At 52.5% G+C, this 13,296-nt stretch overlaps 1 protein-coding gene across 5 annotated transcripts; it reads left to right on the forward strand.

Annotated features, from left to right (window-relative positions):
* The first annotated feature begins 167 nt into the window (after positions 1 to 167).
* On the forward strand, positions 168 to 9,593 carry GALP (galanin like peptide). Of its 5 annotated transcripts, none has more exons than XM_064489926.1 (9): positions 168 to 244; positions 537 to 640; positions 1,089 to 2,225; positions 3,602 to 3,681; positions 4,989 to 5,105; positions 5,842 to 5,890; positions 6,583 to 6,663; positions 7,495 to 7,572; positions 8,916 to 9,593. In XM_064489926.1, exons 4-9 carry the CDS (start codon positions 3,622 to 3,624, stop codon positions 9,002 to 9,004), a joined length of 474 nt encoding a protein of 157 aa, XP_064345996.1. In that variant the 5' UTR covers positions 168 to 244; positions 537 to 640; positions 1,089 to 2,225; positions 3,602 to 3,621; the 3' UTR covers positions 9,005 to 9,593. The 5 variants fall into 5 exon arrangements, with proteins under 5 accessions (XP_064345996.1, XP_064345998.1, XP_064345997.1 ...); XM_010991511.3 differs by lacking the exon at positions 168 to 244 and having other exon boundaries at positions 391 to 640; positions 1,089 to 1,244; positions 2,157 to 2,225; XM_064489928.1 differs by lacking the exon at positions 168 to 244 and having other exon boundaries at positions 390 to 640; positions 1,089 to 1,244; positions 3,574 to 3,681.
* Positions 9,594 to 13,296: the final 3,703 nt, after the last annotated feature.

The following is a 13,296-nucleotide window of genomic DNA, read 5'->3' on the forward strand; positions in this document are numbered from 1 at the left end:
TAAAAAAGTAAATGGAGTGGATAATCAGCCCCTTTGGATGTTAATGAGTGTTCCCGGCAGAAGCAGAATGTGTATGGGGGGTGTGGGGGCCGTGGGGGGCCGGGGAGGAAGCCTCTCCCCGCGTCTGCCATTTCTCGGGTGCTCACAGCTCAGCATGACGCTGATACGGCGTATTTCGGGGTGGCTTACTCTGCCCCTTCGGACGAGAGCGTTGAGGACGAGTTGCTGTTGATCCCTTGGCCTTGTAAGCGCCCCACCCAGCATGAAAACTCAGATGTGACATTGGGGGTGGGAGGTGTGATCTCTCAGGAAGCATTCGGTGCAGATTCCAGAAACCTGAGTCATCTGGCCGAAGTCAAGACATTTCCTGGGGGGAGGGCACAGCTCAGCGGCAGAGCGGCGCTCAGCATGCACGAGGGCCTGGGCTCAGTCCCTGCTGGCCCCATTAAAATAAATAATCACCCCCCCCCCACCAAAAAAGCCCCACGTCTCCTGGCTTCCCCTCCCATTCCTGCCCTGACCCCGTGGCCACGTAGGAGCTGCTGCTCGATTTCCACACGTTCGTGAACCCCTCCCCCGCCCCGTTGCTGACTTCCTGCTTCACGCCATCGTGACCGGGAAGGACACTCGGCTATGCTAGGTGAGTACGGCCCAGAGACCTGCCGTGCACCCCAAGATCCTTCAAGGGCGTAGATCTCACGCTGTGTTCCTAACACACACGGGAAGCCGTAACCAAGCGGCTCCGGCAAGCGCTGGCAGGTGCTGGATCAGCCTGGGTTTGGCTCCCCCTCATGGGGGCAGAGGGTACAGCAACTCCCAGGGCTCCGGGCCCGTTTCGGGAAGAGATTGCGAGATGCGTGCGTTTGTGTGCGTATATATACATATGCATGTCCATGTCTACAGAGAGACATGCCTCCAGAAACCCGAAAGAGCAGGAGGCACGCTTGCGCCCTCTCAAACCACTCCCTCATGACAAAGGGACAGGAAGCAACTTAGCAGTGGGGACACCTGGTGGGCACCGCCTTGGCCAGGTGACCACAGTTAGCATCGCCGGGGCGGGGGAACTGACGCCCCTGCTCCCACGACAGGATGTGCCCGGAAGGAGGTGATTCCTGCAACCGCACGACAGTGGCCGCTGCGGGTCACCAGAGTCTAATCGAGAGACGGTGTCCGACAAGCGCACGCTGGGAATCACCTGCAAAACAACTCACGGGTGGCCCCCCTCCCCCAACAAAAAAGTCAAGGTCAGTGTCAAGGTCAAGAAAGACAAAGGAGAGCAGGGGGAGACGGCCAGTGGCGGCGGTGTCGGTTTGTTTGCTTTCGGTTTCGCCGTAACCGTTACTGGGACAACTGGCCAAACTGGAGTAAGGCCTGCCGCTCCGACGTGAGCGCGCGTCGATGTTAATTTCGCGATTTTGACGATTTTACTGTGGTTTACGTAAGAGGACTCCCTTGTTTTTAGGAGGGAAAAAAAGCACCACACTGAAGAATTTAGGGGCAAAGGGGCATCGTGTTTGCAACTTCCTCTCACAGTTCAGAATATCTCCGTGTCCCTGGGGGAGGGGGGCCAGAAAAGTCAGACGCGGTGAAACATAACCGTGTGCAGTCTGAGTGAGAATTATTCGGACAACTTTCCCATATATTCAAAATTATTATTTTTTTAATGTTTAAAAAACAGTGATGAGGATTTAACTTTCCCTTAGGAACATCCAGCAAATATCTTTTCTACCTTCACTGGCTGGAATAATTGGGTCATGAGCTCATCTGGGTTGTAGACGGGGACCCAGGACACGTGGGAGGCGACGGGAGGAGGGAGGAAGTGTCAGTTTCCACCCGAGTCCCCCATCACTCCCCCAAGACCAGGCATAGGTTAGCGTCCCCCACAGCACGTGGGACACACAGAACAAACGCAGGTACTTCGACAAAACCCAGCAGACTTATCACCAATAGGAGCCAAATAAATGCCGAGCAGACCACTGCAGGGTCCACCCCGGGAGAGAGGTGTCCATTTCCACGTGTCCAGATTACAAAGAGGGATGCGGGCTCAAGACAGACATTCCGCTCAGTCATAGAAATTCGGGGAAAGCGACATTTCTCCCGCATCGTCCGGGTTTTCTGTTTGTTTGTTTGTTTGTTTGTTTGTTTGTTTGCACGAGGTTTGGAGCTGCTGCATTTACTGTTGACGCACCGGTTAATCAGAGAAGGGAGGCCTCCTGCGTCTCCAGGTAACCACCTCTAGGCTTCAGCGTGGGCTGTCCTCCCCACTCACCCCAGCGTCACCCCTCCTCCTCCCTCCTCTTTCCCAGCAGAGCCATTTACACCTGCGTGTCATTTTCTTCCCCTCAGAGCTCCCCCTTCTCCTCCGGATGAGAAACGAATGATGCAGAGAAGAGAGGGAACAAAACTAGAGCAAGGAGCCCACAAGGGACTTTGTGGCCCTTGGTTTCTCACTCTCACTCGACCTCTCCCCAGGGTCCTGCTTTTTAAATTGAGACAGAAGGGGTGGGGGTCCAGAAATGTCCTTCAGTGGGGGTGGAGGGACACGGTGAAGCACAGACCTACAGAATACGGATGGGGATCTCGAAGGCTAAACTGTGGCTCTTCCCACAAAGAGACCAGGAAACTGTGTCCTGTGAGGACCGGGACGTCCAGGAAGCACAGGCAACCCCTTGATTCCAGGGTGCTTTCCTCGGGAAAACTGCTGCTGTCCGGGGCCAACAGGGAAGGAAACAGACAGACGACCGAGAAACAGAAATGGAGAGGGAGAGAGAGCTCACACACACACACATGCACACGCATGTGCACACATGTACTTCATTGGTTCATCCAACAAATATTTATTGAGTTCCAGGCACTGTTTTAGGGGCTGTTGCAGGGTTTCCCATCCATGGTGCTCTTGGCATCTGGGGCTGGATCATTCTTTGCAGGGGAGGGGGGCGTCCCGTGCACTGCAAGGGGCTGAGCATCATCCCTGACCCCCACCCACCAGATGCCAGAAGCACCCTCCCAAGTCATGACAAGCAAAAGAGTGTCCAGGCACAGCCGGACATGCCCACCTGGGTGGGCACCTGTGTGCTGGTGGCACAGCGATGCTCAGGACAGAACCTCAGCCCCTCACTAAACTCATCACCCAGGGAAGGGACAACTCACAACAAACAAGGGGACCCAAGTGCCTCGTGCAGGAGAGGGGCAGCTGCAAAGAGGCAGAGAGATTGGGGGGGGGGGGTTGCAGAGAGGAACCCAGAGCTGCAGAGACAGCAGCTACAGGTGGAGAGAAACCCAGGGGCATGGAGAGCAGTGAGAATACAGAGTCCTCCCAAACAGAGACACGGGGTGTGGCGGGTGATCCTTGGATAAACAGAGCAGACACCTCCGGTTAGAAGGTCAGGGGGGAAACCGAGGTAGGCAAACGTATCCCTGCCTCCACGCAGCCTTGTTCTGACCTCACAGAGCAGCGAAGGAAAGCCCCTCCCGTGGGTGGATCCTCGCCTGCCCTCGCTGCTCCTTCCTCTGCACTGTCTCTCCCTCTTCTCCCCACCTGGTTTGCTGAGCACCCCCTCCCCTGCTTTCCAGCTTCTTCCTCCTCCTCCTCTCCCCTCAGGAGGCATAAAAGCTGGAGTCATGCAGGAGCTGGGACCCAGACCGGAGAGAGAGCTGGGGAGAGCTGCCAGCTGCAGTGAGGTGAGCAGGGAGGGGGGCAGCGGTCCTGGGAGGATGCAGGGAAGGCAGGAAAGGATGGGGACCTGGTGGTGGGGCCCAGGGGAGGGCAGGAAAAAGGATTGGAAGATCTGGGACGGTCTGGAGGAGGGAGTGAGAATCAGGCATTTCAGGGCATGGTTTTGGGCCAAAGAGAGTAGATGGGGGCAGGCTGGGTAGGAGATAGGAATGCCTCTGTGATTCTTAAACTTGGGTCACTCATGCATTGTGGGGTTTGGGGGCACATTTTTATGTATCGAATGTCCTATTACTTCCTTACTTCCTTGGGTGTTTTCCCTGCATCAGCTCTCTTCCTAAATAAATGTGCTCCACAAAAAACGCCAAGAAACTAGGAAGTGTTTGTTTTAATTGTCTATTGTATGTTTAAGACAAAAGGACGTAGAGAAAAATAATGCCATTTGCAGTGGCATAGATGGACCTGGAGGTCGTCATTCTAAGTGAAGTAAGCCAGAAAGAGAAAGAAAAATGCCATATGATGTCACTCATATGTGGAATTAAAAAAAAAAAAAAGGAAAGGAAAGGAAAAAAAGAGGATACTAATGAACTGATCTACAAAACAGAAACAGACTGGCAGATGTAGTAAACAATCTTCTGGTTACTGGAGAAAGGGTGTGGGAAGGGATACATTTGGGAGTTTGAGATTTGCAGATAATAACCACTACATATAAAAATAGATTTAAAAAAACAAATGTCTTCTGTATAGTGCAGGAAACTATATTCAGTATCTTGTGATAACCTTTAATGAAAAAGAATATGAAAATGAATAGTTGTATGTATCTGCATGACTGGGACATTGTGTCCCAGAAATGGACACATTGTAACTGACTGTATGTCAATTAAAAAAAAAAAAAAGACGTGGAGATGAACCTTCAGTTAACAATAAGGTAATCTGGTATAAGAGTTAAATTATAATGTGAAATTAAAGTATAATTTCACAATATAGATGCATGTCAAGCCACGCAGGACGCCTTAAGCGTCCACAGTGTTGTACGTCAATTACTTTTCAATAAAACTGGAAGGAAGACAAACAAGTTAGGAGAATACATCTCATGTTAACAAACAAAAAACTTAAAAAAGAAAACAACTCATGGAAAAGCCTTGAAGGCGGTGGGAACGCCTCCCGCCTGATGGGGCGGTGGCGGCACCGCGGTGCGCACGGCCGCCCGTTCTCCCCAGAGGCGCGCTGTAAGTGCGCGTGAGTCCTCCGCCCGTCAGTTACAGCCCAGTCAAGCTGCAAAATACGTAACAAACTCACGACCCTCTCTTTGCAGTGTTCTGTGGCCTCTAGCGCCCGCCCGGGCCCTCAGATGGCTCCGTCTGTCTGTCTGGTCCTCCTTGCCGTCCTGCTCAGCCTGGCGGAGACGCCAGCCTCCGCTCCTGTCCCCCGGGTGAGACCTCCTGTGCCCCTGCGCTCCCGCGGGACGCCCTCTCACCACCCTGCTAGGAGGACTGTTGCTAATTTTCCTGGCTGAACTGGGGGCCAGGGAACAAGTTGTGAAAATATGAGAAGAAAGACAGGGACTGGCTTCATGTTCTTGGCCCCAGGGCTAGAATAGAACCCAGGTGGAATGCAGAGAGTCAGGGCCCAGCTCACCTGAACCAAAACCTTCCTAGCATCTAGCGTTTGCCCAGAGATGCCCAGAGAGGCCTTCCGAGGTAGGACTTACTGTCATTGTAAAATTGCAGGCAGGACAGTCACCTGCAGGGCTCACAAGGCACCAAGTGCCACCCCCACCCCCCCAAGTTCCTGGTTGGGCGAATCTGCATTTCTTATTGTATCTTTTTTTTTAATTTTATTTTTTACTATTTGCTGGGGGGGTGATAATTAGGTTACTATTATTTATTTAATGGAGGTACTGGGGATTGAACCTCGTGCATGCCAAGCACACGCTCTACCACTAAGCTATACCCTTCCCCACAGCAGTGGTTTTCAAAGCTTTCTTTTTATTCCGAGTTGCTGGTCTTAGGAAGCCTTCAGTGTCCTCATTGGTGACTTCGGGTTAAGTGAACCCACTTCACAAGCTAGCGGTTAAGCGGTGTGCAGTCTGCCCCACGTCACCCCAGGCCTGTGGGCGCCGGCTCCCTCTCCGCTCTCTGAGAGTCTGTCTCTCTGTCTCTGTCCAGGGGCGAGGAGGCTGGACCCTCAACAGTGCCGGCTACCTTCTGGGTCCCGGTGAGCGAGCCCACTCTGAGCACTCCCTCCCTGTCTGGCGCCTGGGGCCAGTGCATTCGCAGCCCTGTAAAGACCCTCAGCTCACATTCACTGAAGCCCACAGGCTTTCCTTCCACTGTCTTGGGGGTTGGTCTAGTGGAGTAATGGGGGGTGGACCCCAGAGCCAGAGCATGGGGTTCAGGTCCCACCTCTTCCCCTGGCTTGGGATACAGCCTTAATCTCTCCACACCTCCGTGTCCTCGTCTGTGACGATGCGTATAACCATGGCCCCTGCTGCGCGGGGCTGTCGTGAGGATCAGATAAATTAGATCGACACCTGGCGTGCTCCTCCACCCCCCTTCCCCCAAGCGCTCTTCCTTGGGCACCTGTTGTATAGGTGGCAGTGTGCCACTTGGCGAGAGCTAAATCAGTTGCATGCCGAGATCCCTGCGCTGCAGCGGTGTGGCAGGGCAGAAAGGAAGTGATCTTTGGATCCAGACGGAGGAGGGTTCCAACCCCACTTCCACCACTTAGCCCTGGGGTAACTTGAAGCAGGAGACTGTACTTTCAGAGCCAGGATCGCCTCCCTGGCAAGTAGGGACTGTCGGCGTGCATCCTGTCCCCGGCTTCAGTGGAGGCGGGACTGCGGGATTCAGGGTGTTGTCTCTGCCATTGAACGATCCCCTGGTCTTGCTTCTCCCACCCGTCCTCAGTGCTCCATCCTCCCCCGAGGGCTGACGGAGGCAGGGAGGAGAAGATGGCCCTCGGGGCCCTAGACCTGTGGAAAGCCATTGGTGAGTGAACGGGGAGCGAGACCCCTCTTCCTCTCCAGCACTCTCTTTCGCCGCCCCACTGCTGGCTTTGCAGACGCGGGCTCCAGCCCTTGCTCTGCCCCTTACTAGTTGAGGGAGCTTGAGCAGGGGTTGCAGCTTGCTTTAAAGGCCTAAAACGGCGTTATGAAAACCACCTCACAGTGGAAGCAAGCACGGAGGACTCCTAGAGGGGAGCCTGGTACATGGCGGGAACTAGCTAAGGCATGGTCGTCCTAAGTATTATCTCCGTGCAAGGCTCTCCATCCCCTTCCTCTTTGCTCCTCCCTGGTCCTGTTACCTCATCTTCTCACCTGGCCGAGGACCATCTCTGAGATTCCCCTCCATTCCCATTGCACGTCTCAAGGGAGAGAGCCTTGGAGGTGCACGGGGCTTGGGAGCCCTGGGTAGACACACTGTGAAGGCAGCGTTTGACTTGACTGGAATCTGCTCACCATCGCCACCTGCCAGGTGGGGGCAGTTCAGTGCCTCTCAGGCAGTTCCTTCGCAACCTCTGGGCTGTTAACATTTGGGGCTGAAATGTCATGCACACGGGGGGATGTTGAGCAGAATCCCTGGCCTCCACCCACTAGATGGCACAGGACCTCCAAGTTAGGACAACGAAAAATGTCTTATGTGGCCGAACGTCTCCCGCGGAGGAAGAGAGGGTGGGCGGTGGGGAACGCTTGCCCCTGGAGGAGAGCCACCAAGTGCTGTAAGGTTCCGAGGAGATAAAGGAAGCAGAGCCACGAGGGACGGGACAAGGTGGGGAACTGAGTGGCCTGGAGGAATAACGAGTTTTGTCTTTCTTCTTAGATGGGCTCCCTCACTCCCAGTCCCAGCTGGCCTCCAGGAGGGGTCTGAGGGAGACTTTCGCCAAACCAGAGATTGGAGGTAAAGCCGGGCAAATATGGAAGAGAGTTGGGGGAGCGATGGGACAAGAACAGGCGAAAAAGTAGCAGAACCTGAAGGATCGGAGGATCAGGGAGGAAACTGAAATCACCCAAGGCCCCCCTCACCCAAACCCACAGCTCCTGCCCGGCCATACGTCCTCAGCGCTGAACTCCCTTCCTGGCTTTGACCGCTCACTGCCACTCTGTTCCTTCACTTCAGATCCTGCCTCACTGCCCAGCTCTAATGTGCCAACCAGCCCCCGATGTCTCTCCACAATCTGGCATTTTTCCTAATTATGATTCCCCCCACCCAAACCTGCGTCCCCCCAAAATCCCCCCCAAGCTCAGCCGTAGCTGAGACATTGACCTCACGGTTCAATTCCAGCTCGACCTCTCTTCCAAATGAGATCCTTATTTCCAGCCTCTAAACTCACTCCGAACTCCCCTGCACTCAGCCACATACGCCCTTCTGTCCCCACTCCGGCTTCCGGTTTCCTGGGAACCCTGGGTCCGATTACTCTAGGATGTTTGCACCAGCTCTTGCTTCAATCCGGAACGTTCTGTGTCCAGAGCTGCGCATGGCTAGATCCTTCACGTTGTTCAGAAGTCAGTTCAGTCATCACTTCCACCTGAGAGGTTCTCCCTGCCCTCTGGCATAAACCTGTTTCATCTGCTTCTGTCATCTTGCTTTATTTTAATTGTAACATTGATCACTCTGCGATTCTTCCTTCTCATGTATTTATCTGCTTATACTCTGTCTTCTCCAATAAATCTAAACTCCACGTGCATAGAGACCGTCTGCCTTGCTCAAGGCCCAGCACGGTGGAGGCTGTGTTGTGGGGACTTGGTAAATATTTGCGCTTGATAAATATTTGTTACATGAATGAACTAAATTATCCGAATGCAGGCTTCACGTGCCACCTTCCCACCCAGCCACGATCTTGGTCAGCGATCCAGCCCCGGCTTTGCCTGCCTTCCTCCAGCTGGATTTCCACCCCAACTCTGCCTCTCACTCCTATTTTGGGAAACTAACACCATGTCTTTATCCCACTGTACTAATCCTTTGAAAAGCATTTCTTGGAGATCAGCCAACCTTGGACATGACACCCCTCCTGAGTTTACTAACTCCCACTCCATCCTGGGCTACACTCTGGCTCTTGAAAACACCCACCACCACCACGTACCACCTTAAAACAGCGGTGGGAAGGGGAGACGGGAAGGCTCCTGGATCTGAGACGACCCGACGAGACCTCCGTCTCTAACTTCACCACCAGCCTCGAGGACTTGCTTTGGGTGGTGGTTTTGAGCAGAACCACTCAAAACTCCCCTCTTCCTCCCCCACAGGCCTGGGCGTGCTCGGCGAGAAAGTTCCCAAAGAGGAGGACTTCCTGCAGTCAGAGGTGTCTCCAAACGTCCGCTCCAGCTCCTCCTGAAACCCTGTGGAGACAGCCTCTCCTGAGACTGAGATCCTGAAATTAAACCCCAGAACCTCGGGAAGAAAATTCGGAGCGTTTGAAGAATGATTCTCAAAAGTCCCTGGACTGTCTCAGGTTTTACTTGGAATAAGTATGAAGGGATGTCGACCAACTCAAGAATAATTCTGGGGGGGAGGGTGTGGCTCAGTGGCAAAGTGTGTGCCTCGCATGCATGAGGTCCTGGGTTCGATCCCTGGTACCTCCATCAGGAAAAATAAATAAATAAACCTAACTACCCCCCCCCCCCAAAGAATAATTCTGGCACCATTTAGGAGCTCCTGAGAGTAATCAGGGAAAACTCCCGCAGCGCGTTTAAAGTAGTCGAGCTCTTGGCATCACCTCGCTCATCACGTGAGCTATTGGCTAATATAACATCGATATCCTGTTTAATGCTGAGATGCTCGGACGACGCGATGGGAAAAGATCCTCGAAGGTAGCATGCTTGCCCTTCCCCGCTCCTCTACCCAACCCGAGCCTCCTCCAGCCAGAAGTGGAGACGGGTCCTCTGCTGCAGGATGGAGAAAATAAAGTATTTCTTTTCAAATAATCCTTTCTCCTTACTGATTGGGGGGGGGGGGTGGTCGGGGGAGGTAATCGGGTTGGTTTGTTTGTTTAATGGAGGTACAGGGGGTTGTTCAGAAAGAGGGCGCACAACACGGTGATGGTGACACGCAGGTTGGCAGAGAACTACCAAAGACCAGGGAGAGTTCTGGAAGGCTTAACAGGGACGCCGCTACAGGCACCAGCGGGCCACCCTGGCGAGGGGCGCCTGCGGGAGCCCCGAGGGTGGGTGTGCGGGGTCTCTTTTGGGGGGGAGGGGGCTGTGCACACGAGGAGGGGGATGTGTGATCAGCTCGTGCACAGGTCCCTGACTGGTTGTAAGATCCGTTAGGGACTCCCCTGAACACTAGGCTTCCGACTCTGATGTGAGGCCAGCCCGCCCTGGGTACCGTGAGCCGGGCTGCCTCCTGGGCCGGTGAGTTTTGCCAGGATAAACACACAACAGGAGTTGCTTTCTGTCTTGCAGAAATGCAGGTGTGCGGAGGGCCCTGCGGTGGGGGGTGGGGGTTAAGGTGTCAGTGGCTCCGGGCACAGGGAGCCCGGGGTGGGGGTTTTATGACTCAAGAGGTGCTGGCCCACTCCTCCTGGAGGGGGGACTGTGGCGTTCTTAGCTGAGGAGGTGGAAGAGGGCATTGAGAGGGGGTGACAGACTGAAGACACAGGTGGGCAGAGCGCCTACCGTTAACATCCCTTCAGTAAATATTACTGAGTGTGTGCAGAACTCAGGCGGTGGGACAAGTGGGTAACAAAACACACACACAAATCCTTGCCCTGTTGGTGCCTGCATTCCAGGAGAGAAGGAACTTGGGCATTGAAATAAACTAATAAATAAAACATGTAGTGTTCCCTACAGTGGTGAGTGTTACGGAGAAAACTGAAGCAGAGACGGGGGAGAGGAAGTTCCGAAGGAGCCTGGACTTCCCAGTGTGCGGCCGGGGAGGTATGAAGGAGGAGGGGATGCAGCCAGAAGGATGAGTGGAAGAAGAGAATGCCAGGCAGACTGGGGACCAGGGGCCAGTGCTCAGGGTGGGAGTCACATTCTGGATGTATTTGCAGGTAGAGCTCATAGAATTCTCTGAAGGACTTGCTCTGTGATTTGAGAGAGCAGTCAAAAATGAGTTCCTGTTTTTCTTTTTTTAATGGAGGTGCTGGGGCTTGAACCCAGGGCCTCGTGCATGGTAAGCGCACGCTCTACCACTAAGCTCTACCCTCCCCTGAGCCCCACTTTTTTAATCTAAGTGAATGGAAGGATGGAGCTGCCACTGAAGGATACAGGAAGCTGTGCACAGTGCAGCTTTCTGGGGGAGACCAGGAGCTCCTTTCTGGATATATTAAGGTTGAGGTTACCTACTGGTTACCTGCGGGGTAGGCAGCTGGCAGGTGGACATGCAAATCTGGAGTTCAGAGGAGAGGTGCAAATGGACAGAATTTGGAGCATCAGTGGTATTTAGATGGAAAATAGAAAAGAGGTCCAAGGGAGACTCTGGCCTGGCCAACAACCCGACACACAGCTCTCCTGGCCTCCCTCCCAGGCTGGACGGCCATAATCATCTAGGGCCAGTCCTTGGACTACCTTTGTTTCTGAGGTTTCATGCAGGGCAATCAGAGTAAAGGGAGAAAGTTGTGCCTGAGTCCTCATTGCTCCCATCACCATCTCCCTGCAGAAGCGGTGAATGTGTCTGCAGAGGAAATGGGGAGCCCTTTGTAAGAGGGAGAAGACTTCAGTGCCCAGTGCAGATCACCCTCCATGTGCTCCAGTGAGTAACAAATTTTGCCGAGGACGTGGAGAAAAGGGAACGTTCATGCACTGTAGGTGGGAATGTAAATTAGCACAGACACTATGGAAAACAGTATAGAGGTTACTAAAAAACCAAAAGTAAAACTCCCAAAATACCCTCCAAGTCCACTCTGGAGTGTATATTCAGAGAAAATGAACAAAAACACTAATTCAAAAAGATATATGCAAAAACCAAAAATTCAAAACAAAGATATACACACCCCAGTGTTCAAAGCACTATTTACAATAGCCAAGATATGGAAACAACCTAAGTGCCCATCAGCAGATGAATGGATAAAGAAGATGTGGTATATATATATATATATATATATATATATATATATATATATATATATATATATATATATATAATGGAATATTACTCAGCCATAAAAAATGAAAACTTGCCATTTGCAACCACCTGGATGGACCTACTATGCTTAGTGAAATGTCAGACAGAGAAAGACAAATACTGTATGTTTTCACCTATATGTGGAATCTAAAAAATAACACAAATGAATGAATGTAACAAAACAGAAGCAGACTCACAGATACAGAGAACAAGCTAGTGGTTACCAGCGAGGAGAGGGAAGCGGGGAGGGGCAGCATAGGGGTAGTGGATTAAGGGACACAAACTACTGTGTATAAAATAAATAAGAACAAGGACGTAATGTACAGCACAGAGAATACACAGAGATGCTGTGTAAGTTTCAATGAAGTGTAATCTGTAAAGAGATTGAATCACTATGTCATACGCCTGAAACTAATATAATACTGTAAGTCAATTTGACTTCAATTTTTTAAAAAAATGACAAGTCCTAATGAGTAGAGGCAGCAGCTGGGAGAGGATCCTGTGCTCAGAAGAGTCAGGTGAGGGGCACTCAAGACTAAGGGGGTAAAGCTCGAGGGGAGGGTGTAGCTCAGGGGTAGAGTGTGTGCTTAGCATGCACGAGGTCCTCGGTTCAATCCCCAGCACCTCCATTAAATAAAGGAACACATAAAACCTAACCACCACCCCTACAAAAGACAAAACAAAGAGCAAAGGGGAAGATAGCAGACACATATCTGGCCACAATCCCTCCTCAGTCAAGTTCCCCAAACTAGACTTTTAAAACACTTAATTAAGTAATTTTAAATCACAGTAAAATTTGAAATTGACCATTTTAACCCTGGTGACAGGACAGTTCATCGACGTTCAGTCATTCGCTTTGTCGGGCAACCATGGCCACCACCCTTCTCCAGAACTCTTGTCATCGTGCAAAACTGAAGCTGCCCCCATTAAACGGGACCTGCCCGTGACCCCTCCCGCGGGCCCTGGGAACCAGCTCCTACTTCCGGTCTGGAATCAGCACTCGCTCTTTGGTGGCGGGCCTGTTTTGCTTGGCGTAGTGTCCTCCAGGTTCGTCTGGGTTGTAGTGTCTGATGGGATTTGCCTTCCTGTTAAGGCTGAATTATAAGCCATCTCACCCCGGGAGCTTCAATTTAAAACAATGAAAAGCCCCACCCTCGACCGAGTAATGAGCCCCTCTGAGGGTGGGGCAGAGGCCTGGGTGACGCGTTTCTGTTTGTCCCGCTGTTCCCGGTGGCTCTGCGACGGCTGGGAGTCTCAGGTTTAGGGAGGGCTCTCTTCAGTACTGGCTTCCATGGGGGAGGGGCACGGAAACTTGGGGCCCTCTCTGCAGTTTTCCCTGGAAGGTTGGATCCTACTAAAGAGAGTGGATTAACTGTGGGTTAATCTCCACTCCTCTCCTAGAGGGCACTGGAGCAAGGACAGATGATTCTCTGGCTTAATACACTTTGCCAGGAGTAAAAGCCACAGCCAACACCCCCATCCCAGGGTTTCCCAGCCCGGGTTCTGCCGACATGTCTGATGGGGTCACTCTGGTGTGTGGGGGGCTGTCTTACATGCGCG

The sequence above is a fragment of the Camelus dromedarius genome, chromosome 9 (assembly GCF_036321535.1).
Source record: "Camelus dromedarius isolate mCamDro1 chromosome 9, mCamDro1.pat, whole genome shotgun sequence".
In the NCBI taxonomy this organism is placed as follows: Eukaryota; Metazoa; Chordata; class Mammalia; order Artiodactyla; family Camelidae; genus Camelus; species Camelus dromedarius.